Source organism: Micropterus dolomieu, linkage group LG12 (assembly GCF_021292245.1).
Source record: "Micropterus dolomieu isolate WLL.071019.BEF.003 ecotype Adirondacks linkage group LG12, ASM2129224v1, whole genome shotgun sequence".
NCBI classification, from domain to species: Eukaryota; Metazoa; Chordata; class Actinopteri; order Centrarchiformes; family Centrarchidae; genus Micropterus; species Micropterus dolomieu.
The window spans coordinates 26,616,675-26,639,574 of NC_060161.1; the positions used below are offsets into that span (position 1 = coordinate 26,616,675).

Sequence of the window (22,900 nt, forward strand, 5' to 3'; positions counted from 1 at the left end):
ACACACACACACACACACACACACACACACACACACACACACACACACACACACACACACACACACACACACACACACACACACACACACACAAATGTAGGACTGAACGATTCGCAATTTTTCTGCCAAATATTGCAATTACGATTCGTTTTGCTATTTTTCAAATGAAATTTTGCTAATGTTCAAGAAGCCACGTCAAGCAGCACAGAGCAGATGAACCAGACAGGAAGTAAGACACAAAACGGTATACAGAATCCGGTTGATTTTCAAAATAAAACACCCTTTGCAGACTCCCGATCGTACATTAACATTAACCACAGCTCAGAGAGAGCTGTTATCTGTAGTTGAAGCACACAAAATGACAAATTAAGAACATGTTAACAACGTGTAGGCTAAACGCTCACTTCAGTGTAAGTTTACACTGGACAAAACTGCGGCACAGCTGCTGCTGCGTCAGTTCGTATGAAAACCGGGGTAAAGTCGGTTTTAGATTTAACATTAACAACACCTCGTTTTCGTGGTTTTGGTTAGGTTTAGGAGTTTGATTCCCCTGTTACTCAAATAGAAATACATTGGATAAAAGCATCATACCAAATACCAAAATAAAACCAATAAATGGTCATGGAAAAAATATATTTTGTATATAATGAAAAGGCAAAACATAGGCAAATATAGGTCTGGATCGCAACAACACACTCTCACTCTTCACTCTCTCTATACATACCTCCAGTCTGGACCGAAACAGTACAACTGACTTGGTTTTTCCAAAGTGCTCCACAGCAACAATCACATCACTGCATGAGACAGAAGTACTAATCCCTTTGAGTCTCACCATGGTTGGAGGTGAAGGTTTACCGGACTGAACAAAAGAGAAAAACACAAACTCAGAACCGATGTTGGTCGTCATCATTAACGGACTCCTGGAACTGGTTGCCCTTTAAAAATGCATCCGTGGTTTAACTGTCCAATTAAACCTTAATGTCATCTGTCCTTTCTGGAAACATAATTTTTTGCTTTGTGTGTAATAAAGTATAACTTTTAATTTAGTCTTTGATCAAGTGTTCTGGCACACACACCAACCTTAGTCTTTGTAGCAGAACTTGCTACCTTCTTCTGCAGGCTGGGCTTTGCTTTGCAGGGAGATGGTGATGAGGAGGAGGACTTCATCTTGGCTAGTAAGGCAGGAACCAGAGCTTTAACCATGGCCTCCAGGTCCGACTGCATTGACAGAGACTGCACAGCTATAGCAACAAAGACAAACAGTCAAATTGTCAGACAAAACTGCAGCATTTTTGTGGTTGCAAAGTCTCAAAGACAGTCTCTATTTTAAGATGAAGAAATGTAGAGTTAATTATCATATTATCATAAAGTGATCTCATCTTTCTTGCTAGTTACTTCATAGACTTTCAGCATATTTTCTCTGGGAAATCTTTTACTTGGTTAAGTCAGCATCTGAACCACTGGAAAGTGAAGTAAAAATTACAGACAATACATATTTATACATATGTAAGAAATACTGCTTCTTCCCAGTAAGCTAGCAAAAAGTGATTGCACTTTGGTAAGATGACGGACATGGTCAATATTACGTTAATTTAAAAGGAAGGGAAAACCTTTTGATTGTATTTTTTCCCTCTCTTGTCATTTTTGCATAATTCATGTTCAGATTATAAAAACATTATTAAATATTAATGTTGGCAATCAATTTAGGCAAGTTTCAATTCATCATTTAGTCATTCAGAAAATGAAGATAATGTTGATTATCAAGTCTCTGATTGCAATATCACAAATTGCATGTTTGCTGGTTTCCATCATCTTCTACATTGGTAAACAGAATATGTTTGGGTTTTCCAGACTGAAAGTTAATTAATCAATAATGAAAATAATCTTTAGTTCTCCCTAAAGAACTAAACTCTACATCTCTCTACCGTAAAGGTGCTATGCAGATTTGAGAGAGGTACCACTTTTCTCATTAGTAAGAAAGCGAACAAGTGCATGTCCCAAATTAGCTAAATATTCCTTGAATGTAAAAACTACAGGTTCACAAACCGTCTTTACTCTGGGTCTTAAAATGTTTGCAACTTCTCAAACCTGATGTTTCCAGTAGTTCCTCAGCCAGTCTCTCAGCACTGCTTGACTTTTTTCGTTGAGGAGATGAGTCTTCTGTGGACGATCGTCTCCTACTCGATGGCAATTGCCTCTTGTTGCTCCTCCATGGTGGAGTTTGTCTCTCCTCGCTCCACCTTGGTGGCGAACGGCTCTCCTCGCTCGTCCTTGATAACGACTGTCTCTCCTTGCTCCACCTTGGTGGTGAAAATCTCTTGACACTCCTCTTTGGTGACGATCGTCTGTCGTCGCTCCACCTTGGTGCCGATCGTCTCCTGTTGCTCCTCTTTGGTGGTAATTCTCTCTCCTCGCTCCACCTTGGGGGCGATCCCCTCTCCATGCTCCACTTTGGTGGCGATTGTCTCCAGTTGCTCCTCCATGGTGGCGATCGTCTCTCGTTGCTCCTCCCTGGTGGCGATCGTCTCCCGTCGCTTCTCTTTCGTGGCAATAGTCTCTCACAGTTCCTCCTCGCCGATGATCGTCTTTCAGGGCTCCTCGAACGTGAATGATAGTGGGAGGAGTGCGGGGGCTCATACAATGGGGAATGAGAACGAGATCTGATGAAAGTACAGATTAAATCATATTATTACTTAACTCTTTTTTTATTTTTAAATCAAACAATTCACAGTATGTCTAGATTTCTCAAGTGGTGAGTGACAAATCCATAGAGGCTAAAACGTTCTGTAGGAACATATTTGGTACTTTTACAATCTAGTCGTGAGAAGAATCTCTTCTCTTGCTTGATTTATTGTTCAAATCAGAATTATTGTTTGACAAACCTGCGACTGTATCTGGGGCTGTGCGTTGATCGTGATCGGCTGCTGTGTTGCTCGCTTCTACCCTCCAAGCCATGGCGGCGGCGGTGGCAGCGAGGGCTGGGTGAGCTGGAACAGCTAGAACGGGAGCCTCTTCCATGCCTGGTAATCTGATGACGATGCCGGAAAGTGTGTGCAGCGGTTGATGCTGAGGGCTTGGCATCTTTATGTGCAGCCCTGAAAAGAACAACAGATGAGAAAAGCATAAAGCAAATTCTTAGCTGCTGTCAAAATATTGGTTTTAAACTGTAGCAGTTTCTTTTAATAATAGTATAGTTGTATTTATGGCTACAGCTACAGTGTGATATAAAGCCAAACTTTGCTGCAGAACAGAGACATATGGTCTGCATCTTCCAAACCTCTGCAGGATCAATTCTTCTTACTTTTTCTTACTTTTCGTTCACAGTAACGCTGTTTTTTTTACGCATTGAGGAAACAGTCTGCTCCACGTCATGGTAGTGCATTGATCCATACAGAGTGAGCATGAAAAGTGTCAGGTTGTGCCAGAACGGTTAATTAATTAAAAGTGTGAGTTAACACAACATACAATATCAATAAAACCCCAGTGCCTGCCCAACTTTATTTTAATTTACCTGGGCCCGAGTGCTATAGCACCATCCCACTCTGGGTATCTGTGGAAACAATTTAAACACACTGATTAAAACAGTAAAGAAGCCACATTCTGACAACAAAAGCCAAAGGTTTCTGCATTGAGGTAAAGCATTCAAGAGGTGTTTCTAAAGTCAAAGGGTATAGTAACGGCAGAAGTAATCAGGGACAAACAATACTGAGAAAGAGGTTGTAGTATTTCAACCTCTTTTTCTGTCCAGTGTCTCCTTTACAGTATTTTGGCACACGCCTGGTGGGCATCCCCCAGCATTCAGAAAAAAGGCAATGATCAAAGAATAACTCAAATTAACAAGATCTTTACAGGGAAAAGATGAAATACAAAAAGACTAACTGTTTTCGCAGGAGTTTGCAGCTCTCAAGGTGAAAGCTGGTGTTCTGGTGGGAGAGCCAGTCCTAGTCACGACAACAGACACACAGAATTTACATACGGTTTTCATCACAACTGCTATCATCTTCAATGTGGCATTTTGTGTCTGACCACACATATCATATTCAACATTACAGCAGCCTTAAAAAAAGTTCTGAGTATTTGAGTTGATATTAAAAGAGCTACAAAAAGTCTACAAAAGATAAATATTTATCTGGTTTCTTTAAATCTTCAGCCAACAAAATACAGGAACAACCTTTACCCCAAGAGTGGAGCTGAGACATTAACCAACAGTTAATAAAATGTTATGGTTTTGGAATCAGCTAAAGACTTGAAAACGATAAAACAAGTTACATATGGATGAAATTAAAAACATAAATCCTTTAGAAAATTGACAACTTTAATTTATAATTACAGCTGACTTTATAGTCAACTTCAGTTCAAGGGCAACAAGTCTTTATCATGAAATATACCAAGGACTCCCAGTAAAAAAGAACCAAAATAAAAAGTTCTCAGATTCTTGATAGTTTGATGTCAGTTCGTCAGCTTGGCTACAAAAGGTCTTTCATAACCAATCAATGCAATAATTTCTCTCAATTCCTAAACACGTCTCTACACTGGAAACATATCTGTTACTGTGCATGTTGTGTTGTTTATTGTTTAGGTAGTGAGATTTTTTAATGATGTGGTTTTTAACCAGCCTGTGCAGCAAAAAACAAAATTTCCACATTTGTGGACAATAAAGATCATTAACAATTAACAAAATACTTAGTTTGGGCTGAAGTACATCAAAAAACTACAACAGTCTCCTTCAGTACTTCCACACCAGTGAATGATTAGTATTTTATAATGAAAAACAAACATTTTAGATACTAAAATAAACATAAAAATAAACTTTCCTAAAGGCAGAGAGAACAAAGTGCGATCTTTCACTCACCTTCATATGATTAAATTCTTTGTTACACAGAGAACAGGTATGTGGAAAGATTTCTGGTGAGGCCGCCGCATAGTCCTGCATCATGGACGGCGTTGGCAGGGCCTTGGAGACTCCCACCTTTGCTGGGAGCTGGGTGTGGGAAGTCGGCAGCATCACGTGATTGAAATTCAGACCCGGGATTGCCTGAGCTGGGATGGGGCGTGGATCACCACGGATAAACACCGGACGTTGCATGGCCTGTGAAACATCAGTGATGATGGGGATGAGATGGTCAGGGGGAACTGATTTAGCAGCAGGAAAAACTGGAGGCCTGATCTCCTGCCCCGTCTGCAATGATGGCTGCTTCTGCGTCTGCTGTGTCTGTTGCTTTTTCATCTGCTCAGCAACTGTTGACCTTTGACCTTGTGTTTTACTCTGATTCTTAGCGCCATGGGGGTCATTACTGCCAACGAGCACAAGGTCGGGTTGGCTGGGATGCACGCCGCGGAGCAAAGAGCAGGGTGGTTGAGTTTTCAATGCTGACTGGCGATCTGCCTGTGGTTCTTTTAAGGGACCGGGTTTGGAGGCTTCAGGCTTGAGAACTCTGATGTCGATGTCCTTCTTTGGCAGAGAGAAGCGGCTGAGGATTGTTTGGGATGTCTGCAATCGTTTGTTCGGATCATTGCTTGGGGGAGCCACAGCGCTCAGTACAGAACTGTACGAAGAGCCAAGACTGGTAACAGAACTCGCCTGATCACGTGAAGAACCCAAGGCACTGCTTTTCACCTCTGTTGTATTTTTTAGTAGTGGTTCTCGAATGTGGCTGCTACTATTGAAAGCGTCCATCAGAAACGTACTTCCCCTCCCACCACTGTTGGATCTACTGCCACTGGTCATTCCAATCTCATCCCCAACCCCTCCAGTATATTTGCCAGTATTTCCATAGTCAATCACTTTGCTTGGCTGGAGAACAGCAATAGACCTTTCCTCCTGGCGCATCCCTGCCCCTCTAGAACTACTCAAACTGTGACTGTCCATTCCACTCACACTTCTGGTGGGTTGGGGTTCAGGATAGGGTACTGACTGAACTGCTGATGTAGCACTCTTGGCCTTCTGAATGCCGATTTGGCGCAAGATGAACGGCAGGTTATCGGGAGTGAGCTGGTCTTCAGGGTAAAAGATGAGATGGTCCAAGTCCTCTTTTTCAAGTCCATAGCGCAGGAGGATGTTTGCAGCGGATTCAGAAGTGTGCTTGGGTCGACTAGACTCTGTAGAGGCGACAGGTTTGTCTGACCCTGCATAGTCATAATCACCTAAACCTGGAATGGACTGCATATCGTGTTCTCTGTTATTGGAGGTATTAAACCTACTGTCCCCACCGCTTGCAAAATTAGACGAAGCAGATGAAGGATAAAATTTAGAGTCATCTACAGTAGGTCTTTCGTAGTTCGATGACCAGTCCAAGGAGCTACTGCCGCTTTCAACGTCCCAGTGTCTACGTCCCACAGAGGCAGAAGTTGAGGACATTGTGTAGGAGGCCACCCCTGCGCCCCAGAAGGGAAACTCATCCTTTTGAGTGTTGGTGAAGCAAGTACCCTGGTCTACAGGCTCTCTAGCTCTGTGCATAGACTCCTCTATGTCATCATCCATTATGGCCGACCCTGTTCAAAAAACCCAAAGTAAAAATTTTAGCCTGAAAACGAGCATAGTATGGGACCTTCAAACAAGTAGCATAACATGTTAAAATAATGTTGCTTACCAACTCTTGACTTAACCGAGGGGAAGAGAAAACTTGTGTTAAGTGTAACAAAAGTTTTTCCCCCCACGCTCCATCAAATCAATGCAACCATTAACAATAACAAAACAGACATTTGTTCCGACATCCCTTAATTTAATGACTGAGTGACTTAAGAGTTTGATCAATATTTATCAGTTTTGAAGGTCTAAAAGGTGGTGTTGCGCTTTTATGCGAGCCACAGGCCTGGATCCCAACATCACTGATACATTTTACAAAAACAAACACAAGCGCAAAACATTCATAATGTTGGCAAACGGCAGCGTTTCGTTATACACGAACTGTTCGCCAGCCAAACTGAGTTAAGATAAATGGCTGAATAGTCTCTTGAGCTCCTGCTAGCAGTTAAGTTAACAGAAATTTTCAGGAGGGCCCGGTTACACACACACACACACACACACACGCTAAACAAGGCTTCCGGTTGACAAACAACAAGTACAGCGACTGAAAATACGTAACGTTGGTGTTTATATTAACAACATCTATGTTACACACCTTCCGTTATTTGTGGATATGCCGAAGCTTTGACGTGCTCAAAGTCGTCCTCGGGATGTTGACAGCTGCTTAGCAGGGAGGAACTCTGGACTGTCAACAAACTCCTACAAACTTCTGGTTTTGGTGTCCAGCCTTCAGAGTAAAAGCGAGGCCGTTTGAAGACATGCTGAGCTCGGGAATGAAACCAGAGCGCAATCTGCTGTCATCCCTAAAATTTATCGATAGGTTTTTGAATAAACTCTCTCCTGCTATTAAATCAATCGTGTGTTTAGATTTTTGGGTTGCAAGGCTCTTATTTTGTGTACACATAACGTTAGCTACAACTGGATGGATAAGTAGGTTAAATAGCATTTGTGTTTAATTAGTAATTATTCAAACTACAACTGAAATTATGTGAAATTATTTCTCCATTAATTGACTGGTTGAGTGAACACAAAAATAATCAGCAAAGTTAATCGACTAATGATTTAACCCTGAGTCAGAAATTGTGGTAGCCTAGTCGTTTTTTAATTAAATAAATGCATTTGAATTATTAGAAATTATTAAATTAAATAATAAAACATAGATTGTTGCAGCAGTACTTTTCAAAAAAAATCTATCCAATAAAGGAACAGATAGTTCAAATAATATTTTGCATGGTTGTAGGCCTATTTACAATTTCAAACAGTATCCAAGATATAGCTTAAACGCAATTTGACCCTGAAGGAACACTCATACAAAAACATGCACCAAAAAGAGGTTGAAAAGATATGCACAGCACCAATTCATTTCTAAGACATTTATTTACCAAAAATGTTTATGTGCTTCCCTCTAGTGTTCACAGACTCGCGGCAAGTCAGTGGCAAACTCCTTATGATCCGTATCATGTCATTTTGGGTTATGACCTGTCATTCTTCAACTGAACCATTGTTAAGACTCTGAACATTAGCTGGAGGATGTTCTCTGCTTCGAACATGCCTGGATAGCATGTCCCAGACATGCTCGATTGAGTTTGGGACACCCCTGATCTTGCATTGAGAAGAAGTCCTAAGCAACAGCGCCTGCAAATGGCCCGACAAGTAGCCTATCACTCCTCACTGGATTTAACTGATAATCTGATTTAGAGGCGACATGAATTTATGTCAGATAGAGTCCTAAAATGAAGGTGATAAACCCTTGCCCTGCAAATAAAAATATGCATCAGTGAGGACTTCCTTTAGCTGAGAAGCCGACAACAGGTTGATCAGCCAATCATTTAATTTGGACCGAATTGATTCATTGGTTATACAGTCCTGTGACAGCCACAGATAAGGAATTTGTTTTTTATTTTTATTTTTTATATTTTTGTATCATTTCGAGTGTCAGGAAGTTAAGATAATTTTAACAAAACTAAAAATGCTTCTGAAATAAACTGCCTACCACATCTTCAAGTAACATTTTCAATGCAGGACATTTAGGCTACTTTAGTTTTTTTTAAGGGTGAAGTATTGGTACTTTTATTTAGCCTACCTAAAGGATCGGAATACTTCATCAACCACTGATTTGACTTAGCCTACTTACCAGTACAGATATTAAGACAAACTTATTGAGGTTTCTAGTTTCATACTTAGGTGCAGGGGGGGTAGAGTGAGAGAGATCATTGCTTATTAGGCTACAGTATGATTGCAAGCTGTATACTCAGCACGTTGAACTTTCTGCCGTAGACTGAGACACAACACCACATCTGGTGGCTTGCATCCCCAAAGTCTTCCGTGTTGGCTCTTCAGAATTGTTTTGAGATGCACATTATTTTACTCATATTTTCATGTTTCTCAGCCACGTGGTTTACTTTTACAAATGTTGTTTACCTCAAATTCAGTAAGCCTTAGCCTATGCATATCAAGGCTGCCTAATGATAGCACCTTGTGCAGGTGTTTTATTTTGGTTTGCGGGTTCATACCTTTTTCTGCAATATCGCCATCAAAAACATTTCACACATACAGTTGAATATCGTTACGAAACACATTCTGCAAGTTTTGTAACAACCATTTTCTGATCTATAGCTTGATTTGTGTCATTTCACATCCAGTTACGATGCATTTATAGCGCCCCCTAGTGGTCGAATTGAATGAGACTTTCAGGGTACGTGAGGTGCCTATGTAGACATTTCCTGGAAGTTTTGTGTTGATTGGACAAACAATATGTTTTTTGTAGCCTGATTTTCGTTTTATGCCCTGCAGTTTGTTGGCATTTATAGCGCCCCCGGGTGTTCGATTTGAATGAAACTTTCAGGGCATGTTTCAGTCACTTACTTCAAAGTTTGCATTTTTAAGCCTTATTTACAGTGCCACCATGTGGCCGATTGGGTTCATATTTTTATGGAAGCTGATGCACACCTTTTCCAGTTATTCCCTCAAGTTCATGTTTCTAGCTCATTCCAGCTCACGGGAATCTGAGCCGCTGCAGCAGACAACAAATAATAACAATAACTAAAACACACAAACATTGAAGGGTTCTACTGCTACGCGGTATGAACCCTAAAAATCAAACAAACTCAGTTACAGAAAATACATCAACAATAACAACAAGCTATATGAAACATAAAATGTAACTTCTATGAAGATTCTCAGTCATCCAGGTCATAGTTATCCAACGAAGGTTAAAGTCAAGGGCAACTGGACTTGGTTGAAGATACTGGAAGACTTCCTCAGTTCTGACTGACTGGCAGGGAAATTCAGCTATTTAGCCTCAGTGGGGTCGTTTGCGTAGTGGTTGTTTAGTCTCCCCAATATACAGGTCTGTGCATTCCTCACTGCATTGGACCGCATACACTAGATTGCTTTTCTTGTGTTTGGGTGTGCGGTCTTTGGGGTGTACCAGCATCTGTGTTAGTGTGTTCTTGGGTTTAAAAAACACAGGGATGTTGTGTTTGTTGAAAATCCTCTTGGATCCTCTTTGTTCTTCTTGGATCTTGTGGCTGTTTTCACAAAGGTCCATTAAGAGATTTAAACTGATCAAAAGGCAAACCAAAAACTGAGCACACTACTGAAATGTACAACAGAAAGAGAGACCACATAGTTGCAACATAACTTAAGCACCAGTGACTAGAAGTGGAAAAATTAGACAGATTTTTAAAGATGAAGTATCAAAATCCTTTCATCGTTTTCACCCAGCATGTAGTGCACACATGTTCTCTCCTCAAACCATTGCGGCCTTTCCGAACAGAGCACCCGTAGGTGCAGCTTCAATCAGTTTTTGAATACCTTCCACTTGCCCACGTCCTTCTGCTCATACCGGAAATAGTTCCTGCACAGAAAGATGACTGGTCTGGCAAAGGCAAGGATTTGTTGTCCAGGATACGTGTCGGTAGTAGACCAGGCACAGATGTTTCTCATTGTCCTCTTGTGAAATGTGCCATTTGCTGCACTCTGCCAAATGTTTTGTGATTCTTTCCCCCTTGCCTGCTAACATCCAGTGAGGCAGCCCCCTAGCATAGCAATCATTAATGCATGTGTAATGAACATGTTTGTGCATGAAACAACTGAATCACCTAGAGACTTTAACCATGGGTAAGTCTTAACCAAGACTTACCCATTGTTCTTTATTTGTTCTCTGTAAAGAGTCGCCTGGTCAAAAGGTCAACACCTTGTCCCAGTCGTTGGTCTGAGTTCAATGGTCGCTGTTTCCTCTATTTTCCAAAACCCATGACTTGGGCTCAAGCTGAGGTAATTAGGATTTTGGTTTACTGCTTCTAAACGATGTTCATTTCATTTGCCTTGACTTAAACTCATTGACATTCTTGTCACTCCTCCTCCCTGTTTATCCTTACTGTAGAAAAACTGTCCGTTATGAGTATAAATAAGCATGGCTCGGAGGCTCTGATGCACAAGAGGTATTTTTAGTCATTATTGTGTAAATCTCTCATATGATTCAAACCTTTTAATTCATGTAATATTCTGGTCTCTTGTCTAGGAGAGGGTTTGGCTGTGGAGTGATGGTTCACATTTCAGCTACCTGAACTGGTGTCCTGGACAGCCTGACAACTTGCATGGCAAACAGCACTGTATACAAATGAATTTTGGAGGTAAATTATATTATTATTTTATTATTTTATATTGATATTATTTCTATTGAGAGGTTTTAGCCCTGACTGATTTGGGAACACAGGTTATTACCGTGGTCCAAAAAATGTGGTTTAACAGTTCTGGCGGCAGCTCATTTGGCAGCTTTGTCAGAAGGACAAACTCATAGTCATAGTGGGAATCGAATCCCCGTCTCTCACATGAAAGGCATGTGTCTTATCCACTGCACCATCACCACCCCATAACAGTGTTTTATCAGACAATTTACGTGTCCTGTGTTTTTTGAATTTACGGATGGAAAGTGCTGGGATGATACCCAGTGTAGTATTCTTCGCCCATTTGTCTGTGCCAAGAAAAGATGATGACATAGGCATCGACTTCCTACAGAGAGCACAAACCTGCTTTCATCCCTGCAATTCTGCTTAAGGAATGACTCAACAAGTGAAATAAATAGAAGCTGGATTGTCTCTTAGGCCTTGTGTCTTTAAGGAGAGTGGACTGGATGTGTGATGCATTTAGCAACTTATTCTGGAGTGTGAATTGTTCTTTCTTGTCTTTCGCAAAATAAAAAGTCTCATGCATTTAAATAAGCTGGTTTCTGAGTCTGTGTTTAAAATGTACAGTTTAATTTCCCATATCTCAAAGAATGCTAACTAACTGTAAAAACTGTTGTACACATATACTTTTTCTGGTACTTAGTGGAAGGCATCACCATTTTTTTTGCTTAATTGTGCCACCATCTGGACAAAATGGTAATTATTCAAATGGATACATGCCAGAGGCATTTTCACCACTAGGTGTAAGTTTTGTAAAAGGTATTTTAGTGTTGAAAGGAGGAACAAATATAACAAATATAATATCTCTGTGACCACTTAATGACACAACCACCTGCAGTATATCGCCACAAGTTGGGACTGTCAGCAGCCTTACTGTAAGAGCCTATATATAAGCACAGTATGTTTATGTTCTGCAGGGCAGCTTGTTACAGTAATCTATCCAGCATTAGGAGTTCATTTTGAAATGCAGCCAAATTACCAAGCTCCTTTTGCCTGAATTACTGCGGCAATGCGGCGTGGCATGGAGTCGATCAGTCTGTGGCACTGCTCAGGTGTTATGAGAGCCCAGGTTGCTCTGATAGTGGCCTTCAGCTCTTCTGCATTGTTGGGTCTGGCGTATTGCATCTTCCTCTTCACAATACTCCATAGATTTTCTATAGGGTTAAGGTCAGGCGAGTTTGCTGGCCAATTAAGAACAGGGATACCATGGTCCTTAAACCAGGTACTGGTAGCTTTGGCACTGTGTGCAGCTGCCAAGTCCTGTTGGAAAATGAAATCTGCATCTCCAGAAAGTTGGTCAGCAGCAGGAAGCATGAAGTGCTCTAAAACTTCCTGGTAGACGGCTGCGTTGACCTCGGACCTCAAAAAACACAGTGGACCAACACCAGCAGATGACATGGCACCCCAAACCATCACTGACTGTGGAAACTTTACACTGGACTTCAAGCAACGTGGATTCTGTGACTCAGCAGCAGTCCAGTCCTTTTTGTCTTTAGCCCAGGTGAGACACTTCTGATGCTGTGTCTTGTTCAAGAGTGGCTTGACACAAGGAATGTGACAGCTGAAACCCATGTCTTGCATACGTCTGTGCGTGGTGGTTCTTGAAGCACTGACTCCAACTACAGTCCACTCTTTGTGAATCTCCCCCACATTTTTGAATGGGTTTTGTTTCACAATCCTCTCCAGGGTGCGGTTATCCCTATTGTTTGTACACTTTTTTCTACTACATCTTTTCCTTCCCTTCACCTCTCTATTAATGTGCTTGGACACAGAGCTCTGTGAACAGCCTCTTTAGCAATGACCTTTTGTGTCTTGCCCTCCTTGTGCAAGGTGTCAATGGTCGTCTTTTGGACAGCTGTCAAGTCAGCAGTCTTCCCCATGATTGTGTAGCCTACAGAACTAGACTGAGAGACCATTTAAAGGCCTTTGCAGGTGTTTTGAGTTAATTAACTGATTAGAGTGTGGCACCAGGTGTCTTCAATATTGAACCTTTTCACAATATTCAAATTTTCTGAGATACTGATTTGGGGGTTTTCATTAGTTGTAAGTTTTAATCATCAAAATTTAAAGGAATGAACACTTGAAATATATCAGTCTGAGTGGAATGAATGTATACATTATATTATAAAAGTTTCACTTTTTGAATGGAATTACTGAAATAAATCAACTTTTTGATGATATTATAATTATATGACCAGCACCTGTATATTTGAAAGCAGTGAAATCAAATAAAAACACAACTTATACCTTATAACGTTTCTATGGCAAGTGTGTTAGCAAACAGTTCACACATCCAACAGACACAGAATAACACTTGCATACATTTAGAGCATGTGTATGGCCTCCTGATGAACTGAGATCCTCTGTTTCACTATCTTCTGTAACTCTGCAATATTTTAATCATGATTACTTTAATCTGTTTGCCTTTTCCTGGGGTTTACTTTCCATATTGTAAGACAAACTGGTTCCACTGCAGCACTTCTTATTAGAAACAGAAACTTACATGGTTTGAAGTAAAACACCAAAAATCTACCAAGAAAATATACTACTTGCACTGGCACTTGTGTCTCTTGGTTTTGTATCAATAAAATTCACTTTCTTACTGTCTTTAAAAGCAGCTGCTAAAGCTAGGGCTCATTGTACTTTAGCTGTGTACAGTTGTAAGTTTCCAGAGAATTACACACTGTGACTATTACTATGCAAGCTGTCACTCCCATCTTGCCTTTGGTTTTTAAAGTAAGATAAGCATCTGGTCAGGAAATAATTTCAGCATTACTTTCTGGCAATAAAAATGCTGTTTTTCAGGCAATTTCTTGTGATTTTGAAATAATTAACCATGATAATCCTCCATGATTTTTGTGACAACCTGGCCCCATTATGATTAGCTTAGTACTGTTATCTATTAACCCCTTTTTTCATCAAAATATTTCTCCTGGTACTAATTCTTTTGTTACCACAAAATAGCTGTTTTTACCGAACCAGTAAAGGTGACCCTGCCTGGTGTACATGTGGCTTTTGTTATTTGATTGTTTTGAAACTGTTCCCCAGTTCAGTAGAATTTCCAGACAAGGAACAATGAATGTGAAGCACATAACAGCCATGGCAATAATCTTAGTATATTTACTCGAGATAATATTGATGAGAATAAGTGGTCTTTTTCAGCAATGCCCTTCTTTCATGTTTATGATATAAATGTTTGCACCTGGCAACAGCTCTACTTGGGCATTAGGGCAAAAAGGTCAGTCTAGGGGGAAGGAGTGACAGGGCCCTCATGTGTAGAGGCCAGATGGCTTTGATAGCAGAAAAATAAAAAATAAGTAAAGTGATAGCGGCTGGTGCTGAAATAGATTTCAGCCATGACAGCTACAGTTACTCACATATTGTGCCTCCAGAATAAAAGCGGGAAAACGGTTTTGCAGCAACGCTTTATGTCGAGTTTATTGAGAGCTTTTACTTTGAAAAACGTTTGATTGGATTCCCGTGTGTCCTCAGGGAAATGAAAATAAGCGTTCATACGTTTATGAATGGGACATGCACACACACTGCAGCACATGCTTTATTGTGAGCATGTGCAAAAGTGTCCTATTAATCAATTTGTTTAGCAAGGGAGAACAAAAATATCTGCAGTATGTTGGGATGATCATACCACCCTCCTGCCGGGAGTACCGCACACTACTGACTTAGCTAAATGTGCACATGAGTATCCAAGAATTTGAAATAATTTGACTAAGTAACCATGTAGGCCTAATGGCTTCAAAAAACTTGGCCTGATGCCAGACTTAACAGGCTTGCCAGATGTAAAGTGTCTATCATGGACACAACTTTTTTCATTAAATTGTAGATTAAATAAACAATGTATATTGTGCATTACGTAGTAAAAAGGGAGGGATTTTAGACAGCTCAGGACTTTCAATGCCCGTGACTCCCCGTCAGTCAGAATGGAAGAACCCTTTTGCAACAAGATGCAAAATATCTTCAAGAATCTGTCAGTCCTGTTACACTTGACATAGTCCTTCTGGATATGCCAAGACCACTAGTGGACAGGAAAAAAAAACCCCTCTTCGATGCTCCTGAGGTAGATAAAACATGATAAAATGGCCTGTATGGTGGCCCAATGTGCAAGAAAACGTGATTTTCCTCTAGGGTGCGCCTCTAGTGGAGAAAACCTATCTGGAGAAAACGTGATGCAGTGCCTTGTAGGCTGCACTACATGCTAGAACATTAGTTGGCCACACACCATGTTGGCCTTCATCATTTGATACGATAATTTATCAGTGTTTCAGAATCTATTGTCTGAACAGTTTATCCTGATCCGGTTTACAGGTGAAATGCTGTCATGTTTCACTGTTTGATTGAAGCTTGCCTGAAGCCAAATAATTTCACAGTGTCATTGTTTGAACATTGGTTAGAGTCAACTCCAGAGTGGGAATTGTACCATTTCATACACTACATCTGATAATCCTTTACAGATGGTCAGTGATTTTATAACCCACCACACACTCGGGTGGAGTAGGATGATTTATTTTTTTATAACAAATAAATAGAGTAAATAGATAAGTAACTGCATATAGGAGCCGGTCTTTCTCTTGTACAGCACCTTACACAAAAAGACTGAAGCTACAAGCTGACCTTAAGAAGGTCACACAATGACTATTACTTGGCAAGCAGTGACTCCCACCTCGCCTTTGGTTTTTAAAGTATGATAAGCATCTGGTCAGAAAATAATTTCAGCATTATTTTCTGGCAATAAAAATGGTGTTCTTCTGGCAGTTTCTTGTGATTTTAAAATTAAGTATATCCTGATAATCCTCCATGATTATTGTGACAACCTGGCCCCTTAATGATTAGCTAATTCTTTTGTTACCACTAAAATTCCTGGTGAAAGATGCTTTTACCCAACCAGTAAAGGTGACCCTGCCTCTACACCAGTGGTCAGCAATTGGAGGCCAGATTGCTTTGATAGCAGGAAAATAAAAAATAAATAAATTGAGAGTGGCTGCTCCTGAAATAGATTTCAGTCATGACAGCTACAGTTACTCACATAATCACTTCCTCTTAAGTGATTGTGCCTCCAAAATAAAAGCATGAGAATGTCTTTTGCAGCAATGCTTTATGTTGAGTTTATTGAGAGCTTTTACTTTGAAGAGTTCTGAAGGACATTCAAAAGAGACTCTGGCTTACTTGACACACCTCTGAAAAAGTCGTCAGTAAATGGGTGTTTGGATTCCCCTGAATTTCCTCAGGGAAATGAAAATTAGTATCCATAGGTTTATGAATGTGGATCAAACGCCGGAACGTGCACACACTTGAAATAAAAGGACACTTTTGCACATACTCACAATAAAGCGTGTGCAAAAGTGTCCTTTTATTCAATTTGTTTAACATTCATCTTAAATGTGCAATTGTACTACTGCCTGCCTTGGCCAGGACACTCTTGGAAAAATAGTTTTTCTGGTTTAATAAAAGGTATAATAAAACAATTTAAAATCTAAAACTGTAACAAAATATAATGCAGAGCAGCTCTCAGGCATTCTGGGTTGCTTTCAGATATGTTTCTCCTGTAGATCAACTTTTAATATCATCACTGCTGAATCAACACACACGCAGGCATGACTGATTGAGGTAACCTCTTTAAATGTGCATGTGGCCCCTTTTTACATCATCAATAATATATTAAATCATTTTAATTCAGTTATAAACTCCTGGACTGTTTCAGCAGGTTTTCTGCTCATGTTCAAAGTTCTGCACATTTAGAATCTAACTGGGTTCTCTGACATTTCCAGAATAAAGGATATTTTGAGAGGTCAAAGATAAATCATCATAAACTTTGCAATCAATCCACCAGTCCACATGCTTGCCGCACTGTGAGGCAGGGATCCATACCATGGTTTCTGCAACCCGTGGCACCACTACTTTCCATGGTAGTGTGGGGATTTAATTCTTGCATGTTTTGTTGTGCAGGATCACAGCTCCTATGTGTCCACATGAGGAAAGGTCAAGATAGGCTATCAGAGTAAAAATGGACTGTCTATTGCATTAGACTAGGCAACTTGATGAGTTTATTTTTTTAAGTTGTCCATTAAAATATTCCTGCAAATGCAGTAAAGAAGCTGATTATCTGTAATTTTCCTTTTTAAATCTCCATGAAGGTGTTTATAAGATCACTTTAAAATATAACTTTTGTTGCCTGTGCCTTTTATTATGGAGATGTAGCCAACCAAACCGCTTGCTTTGCTGTAGCACAGGCTGCCAATACAATCTGATTATTCCTGAAGAATCTAAATAATCTTCACAATGCAAAGAATCATTGTGGCAGTAACACGAGAGCAGCTCGTTATTGAAGCAGGTAAACCTGCATACAGAGGAAGCTGTGCGTCATGCGTAAAACCCAACAGAACTATTTTATCCAACATATTTTCTCTCTCCCTCTGTGCATCTCAAAAATAAATAAATAAGCTTGTAGCTGCTGAGTGAAAGATTTGTTTCACCTGCGACATTCTGTTAATGGCTTCCCAAGGAAAGGAAACAGGCTAATGTCCAAAGCGATGCTCTGATCAACAACAGGACACTTTCAATATATCTCAATCAAGGCAGTGATCATCTGACATAGATCTTACAGTGTGTAGTCTAGTCTTCATTTGCTCTGCAGAGACTAAGTTAATGGAAAGTTAAAGCATTTCACTTGCCGGCTTGTGAAAGAGTGACGCAGGCTGCTTTTCAACACGGTCACCAGTGCCATGGTGTGCGCTCACTAGATTTCAGTTGTATTAGTAGAACAATAAAGCCTTAAACTGAAAAGATATTTGCCTGATTTTCTAAATGTTTGCATCTGCCCAACTCTGTGACTGTGACAAGCACCCGACCAGCTCTTTACTACGTAACTGTGCGCACACAGTCTGATGACAGTTCATTTTGGTTAAAGAAGCAAAATGCAGATTACAGACTGGTTAGGTTATGAAGGTATGATTGGAAAATGTAGCGAAATTAAAAGTAGGCCTACATTAGATGTACCCACCCCTGCTGCAAAAAAAATACTGATCCGCTATATACTTTAAATAAACACAAAATGATTGCACACTTTTGGGATATCACAGAGGCACTTTGCTGCTCCGGCCTCGAGCAACTTTGTCCGCGACTGATGTGGAGTGTGTCAGGAAGGCAATGTGCAATAAAACTTTACATTAGGAAAGAGGGAGGGACAAAACATAGATTTTGAAATTAAATAGGCTATGTATAATCTCTCTCTCTTGCTCGCTCCCGCGCAGGTAACGTTAGTTAAGCGAGTAAAGTTCAGTGTTCAGCCTTTTGTTGTTTGTTTTTTAAAAATCTTTCTGAGATCCAGGGCTTTTCAAAAAAACATCGATGCCCAGGGCTAACGACGCCGCTGCCTCACAGTATGGACTGAGCTAAACGTGCACATGATTTAAAATAATTTGTCTTTGGCCTACACTACGGTGTACAGTGCTAGTTAATTACTATGTGCTTTCAATACACATGGCTTTTTGGTCTGTTCCCCAGTTCACTAGAATTTCCAGATGAAGAGCTATGGATGTAAAGCACATGACAGACATGGCAATAATCTTTTAGTACCCTATATTTACTCATGATAATATAGATGAGAATAGATGGTCTTTTTCAGCAACGCCCTGCTCCATGTTTATGCTGACCTATGGTTGATGACTTGATACAATGCTATATGCGCTGCCCTACTTGCCTGAATATTAGTAGGCCACACACCATGGTGGCCTTCATCATTAGATCATTTATTTGCTATGTTTCAGATTCTCCATCTATCTATTGTCATAACATGCTCTTGGTGGGAACTGTTGGGCTTCTGTAAATAGCATCATAGAGTACGGTCTAGACCTGCTCTTTTATGAAAAGCGCTGTGAGATAACTGTTGTTGTGATTTGGCGCTATATAAATAAAATTGAATTGAATTGAATTGAATAACAGGACAGTTAATATAACAGTTTATCCTGTTCTGGTTTGCAGGTGACATGCTGTCATGCATCACTGTTTGACTGAAGCCAAATAATTTCACTGTCTCATTGTTTGAACATTGGTTAGTCCTTAAAATAAACACCAGAGTGGAAATGGTACCATTACATACAGTAAATCTGATAATCCTTTACAGATGGTCAATGATTTTATAACCTACCACACAATCGGGTGGAGTAGGATGTGTTCTTTATTCAAAAGAAAGATTAAGTGATAAGTAACCACATATAAGAGCCGGTCCTTCTCTTGTACAGCACCTTACACAAAAAGACTGAAGCTTCTCACTGACCCTGAGAAGGGAAGAAAATCCTGCAGAAGGTTTGCTCCAACTTTCTACTCTTTACTCGCTTTCATCTCTGTTTTCTAATGGACTGACAGCCTCTAGTACTAAAGGCTCTATTCAGAAGTATTACTAACGTGTCTGTTTCTCTTTATTGAAGATAATCATCATTTTAAAGATTTGCATCATTTCACCCATGAAGATGCTGGCTGTGCCTCTACTTGTCTGTGCCATGATGGCTCTGACCAGTGCTGCTGGTGAGTGTTAACATAGAGTAAGACCAGAGATGACAAGGTGACATTTAATTTCACATGCTGGGTCAAACAGCAGGCCGGCTAGAAGCTCAAGATTTACTGTTACCCCTCTCTTAATATGTTCTTCTATTTACTGACAGTGATGCTTTATTAATTCTTACAGTAACAAAGATATTATTTAGTAAATATAAGCAGTAAATATGTCTTCTCTTCTTCTTATTGGAAAGAATAGGGAGCCAATTTTGTGTATGTGTGAGGCAGACAGATTGAAGAAAGAGAGAGAGAGTTTTTGTGCTATTACTGTGTATGTAGTGACTTCAGCACATTAACCGAGTCACTAAGTGTCGTGTCAAACCTACAGCTGTTCCAGAAGCAAATCCTGGTGAAAGGACACTTCAGAAAAGTGAGTTGGTTTTTGGTCAGATAAAAAAAGTAAAATGAACCATGCAAAGTGCTCCCATGTTCACTTCTTTTCTAAATGTGTTTTCAGGGAGCAGTGCCAAGTCTTGTCCCAGTGGTTGGATTGCTGAGAATGGTCGCTGTTTCCTCTACTTTCCAACACCCATGACTTGGGCTGATGCTGAGGTAACCAGGATGATTGGATTCAGGGCAGAACACTGATGAGTGTAACTAAGTAAACTTACTAAGTATTGTACTTGAATTTTTTCTGTTGCACTTTCTTTGGATATCTGACTACAGATTCAGATTTTTGCATAAAAAACAGAGAAAAAGCTCATGAAATATGATATTTGGTTGTAAATTAAACTGCTAACTCACACAACATTCTCAATGGTCTTTTCTGTAGAAAAAATGTCAGTTCCATGGTGGAAACCTTGCATCAGTGCACAACTTTGATGAGCATTACATGATTCAGAGTATGATTCTGAGGAAAACTCATAGTTATCCACTCACATGGCTTGGAGGCTCAGATGCACAGCAGGTATGTTACTGATTACACAAAATCTAAGAGACACTAAATAAAATAGTTTGTCTAAGACATACTGTCTATTGCATTATATTGTTTTGCATTCAAATCTCCTAGGAGGGAACCTGGTTCTGGAGTGACGGTACACCTTTTAGGTTCAACTACTGGTCTACAGGACAGCCTGATAATCATGCAAATGCACACTGTCTGTCGATGAACTATGGAGGTAAATGTATAGCTTGAGAAACGTTTTCATTTAATTAAGATATACCAGAATACTGACATCAATACAAGTGATGATAATAGGTTGTTAAGATTTCTAGTTTGACTCACTGATCACTCATGAGACTAAACAAAGAACAAAGCAAACTATAAAGGAGGAGAAGTTGGTGCTGTATCTTTACAGTTTATCTTTAGGTTTGAGCAAAGCGTTTGTTGCAGTCAATCATAAAGTTCTCATTATTAAAACATCAAATTTGAATTTTCCTTCTGCAGCACCAATAAGGATGTCTTTATATTCATTTAATACAAGTACAGCAGTTTGTTCAAATAATTAATGTTGCTCCAGTCACATTTAGAGCTTTATGAATGTACGGCAAGACAAGAGAGTGTAGCGCTTACGTATATATTAACAAACTTCCACAACAAAGTCACAGTTAGGTTTTTTTCTGTTGTTTTGGTTTAAATGTCTCTCAGACATTTACAGACAAGTACAGACATTTACTTGGCCTTATTAGATATTTTTTGATGGTTTGGTTGTCTGAGAAAGCAGACAATTTATCCCTAAATAACTCTGTCTTTTACAGATCAGAAGAAATTTGACGATCAGCCTTGCTCTTACAGAAAACCATTCGTCTGCGCCAAACCCCTGTAATATCTCTTTGGATAACAGAGGAACATACAGTACATGTCACGACCACAGGAGTTGGTTGGATATGTGATTGTTATCTGTGTGTCTTCATCAGATGTTGGTTCTTCCATGTAGTAATCCATACTTCTTTCCTATAACTATAACACAAACTAAGGAATGAGAGTTATCTTTTTTTTCTTGTCATACACATAATTAAAAAGCTCAAGCATTGAAAAAAGCCGACTGGTGAGTCTGATAAATCCCATGTTGCACATTAATACACACAAAACCTCAAGCGGTGTAAGAGTCTCCATCACAAAGGGAAGTTCAAAACAGTTTTGTCAACAGGAAAAAGAGATAAAGTTTCAACTTTATTGTTCTTAAGAAGCTTCACAGTTTTTATTGAAAGTATATTTAAAATAATAAATCATTTCACACATTACACAAAAGCACATGCAGTATCTACGTTCAGCTCTTATCTGAAACAGATCTGTGTTCTTTTAAAGTCCCAATGCAATTAAATGTCCTGTTTCAGCATACATATACATAGAACTGCACTAATAAGGTCCTACTTTCATGAAGGTTATAATGTTCAGTTTAGACCTAAGCCCGCATCATTTAGAGGTGTTGATTCACCTGTTTGATTTTGTAGGATGTAGTTTGCGGTGCTGCTGAATTGTGATGCGTCATACTGACTTAGGTTTGTATTACTTTTATAGGCTCATCATTTCACTTTTTTTTTCATTTAACTCATTTCCTCATTTGGGGAAAATTTCTGCAGGACAGAACCCCTTCAATTCCTTACAAGGCATTTATTGTGAAACATCGGGAGGAAAAAAAAAGAAGAAAATTCAGTAGTTTGCACGATTTACATACACTTTCCTACTTCATGTTTCTACAAGCACATTCTGACTGGAACACACAAACACAGTTTTTTCTGAAATAGGACACCATCCGTGAGTTAATGAACCACTTTTTTTTCTTGCTTTCAAATTTTTCATGTTTTTCAATTTATTAAGGTAGTCAGAGCCAGCATAACTGCAACAGCAGCCACTTTGTCATGATGTTTAGAGAGTAATTCATTAAGGACTGGATGCACAACGTCACAGAAGGAGCACTTTTACTTTTGATACTTGATCCTACATTCACTATGGAATGCCTTTATACCTTTACTGGAGTAGACATTTATGGTGGATATGGTGTTTCTACTTTTCTTAAGTAAAGGAACATTTTACCATATTTAACAATAATCAGTGGTTAAATGAGCAGCATAGCTTTGGCAGTATCATTGCTCAAATCCTGGTAAAGGTTCTCCTTGCTATACTTAGTAACAACTCCCTGCTGCTCCTCATGGCTTTTATAAGTAATAAGCA

At 39.7% G+C, this 22,900-nt stretch overlaps 2 protein-coding genes across 2 annotated transcripts in view; one reads left to right on the top strand and one right to left on the bottom strand.

The window, feature by feature from the left end:
- LOC123980582 overlaps nt 1-7,305 on the bottom strand; it is an 8,324-nt gene extending 1,019 nt beyond the window's left edge. Inside the window, exons 1-8 of the mRNA XM_046065035.1 lie at nt 7,122-7,305; nt 4,853-6,492; nt 3,880-3,941; nt 3,512-3,550; nt 2,883-3,095; nt 2,089-2,660; nt 1,081-1,241; nt 725-859 (exon numbers count right to left, since the gene is read on the bottom strand). Of these exons, the coding sequence (XP_045920991.1) occupies nt 725-859; nt 1,081-1,241; nt 2,089-2,660; nt 2,883-3,095; nt 3,512-3,550; nt 3,880-3,941; nt 4,853-6,481 (2,811 nt within the window). The 5' untranslated portion in view covers nt 6,482-6,492; nt 7,122-7,305. The remainder of the gene's footprint in view (nt 1-724; nt 860-1,080; nt 1,242-2,088; nt 2,661-2,882; nt 3,096-3,511; nt 3,551-3,879; nt 3,942-4,852; nt 6,493-7,121) is intronic.
- A 12,377-nt stretch (nt 7,306-19,682) lies between these two features.
- LOC123980980 (type-2 ice-structuring protein-like) lies at nt 19,683-21,741 on the top strand. The gene is made up of 6 exons (XM_046065577.1): nt 19,683-19,755; nt 20,114-20,170; nt 20,243-20,337; nt 20,558-20,692; nt 20,795-20,903; nt 21,484-21,741. Exons 1-6 carry the CDS (start codon nt 19,695-19,697, stop codon nt 21,549-21,551), a joined length of 525 nt encoding a protein of 174 aa, XP_045921533.1. The 5' UTR covers nt 19,683-19,694; the 3' UTR covers nt 21,552-21,741.
- The last annotated feature ends 1,159 nt before the right edge of the window (nt 21,742-22,900 follow it).

Coding starts and splice junctions, on each gene's coding strand:
- LOC123980980 (XM_046065577.1), top strand. CDS start 19,695: ATGAAGATGCTGGCTGTGCCTCTACTTGTCTGTGCCATGATGGCTCTG. Junction 20,171..20,242: donor GAAAAGTGAGTTGGTTTTTG/GTCAGATAAAAA, acceptor ATGTGTTTTCAG/GGAGCAGTGCCAAGTCTTGT. Junction 20,693..20,794: donor GAGGCTCAGATGCACAGCAG/GTATGTTACTGA, acceptor CAAATCTCCTAG/GAGGGAACCTGGTTCTGGAG.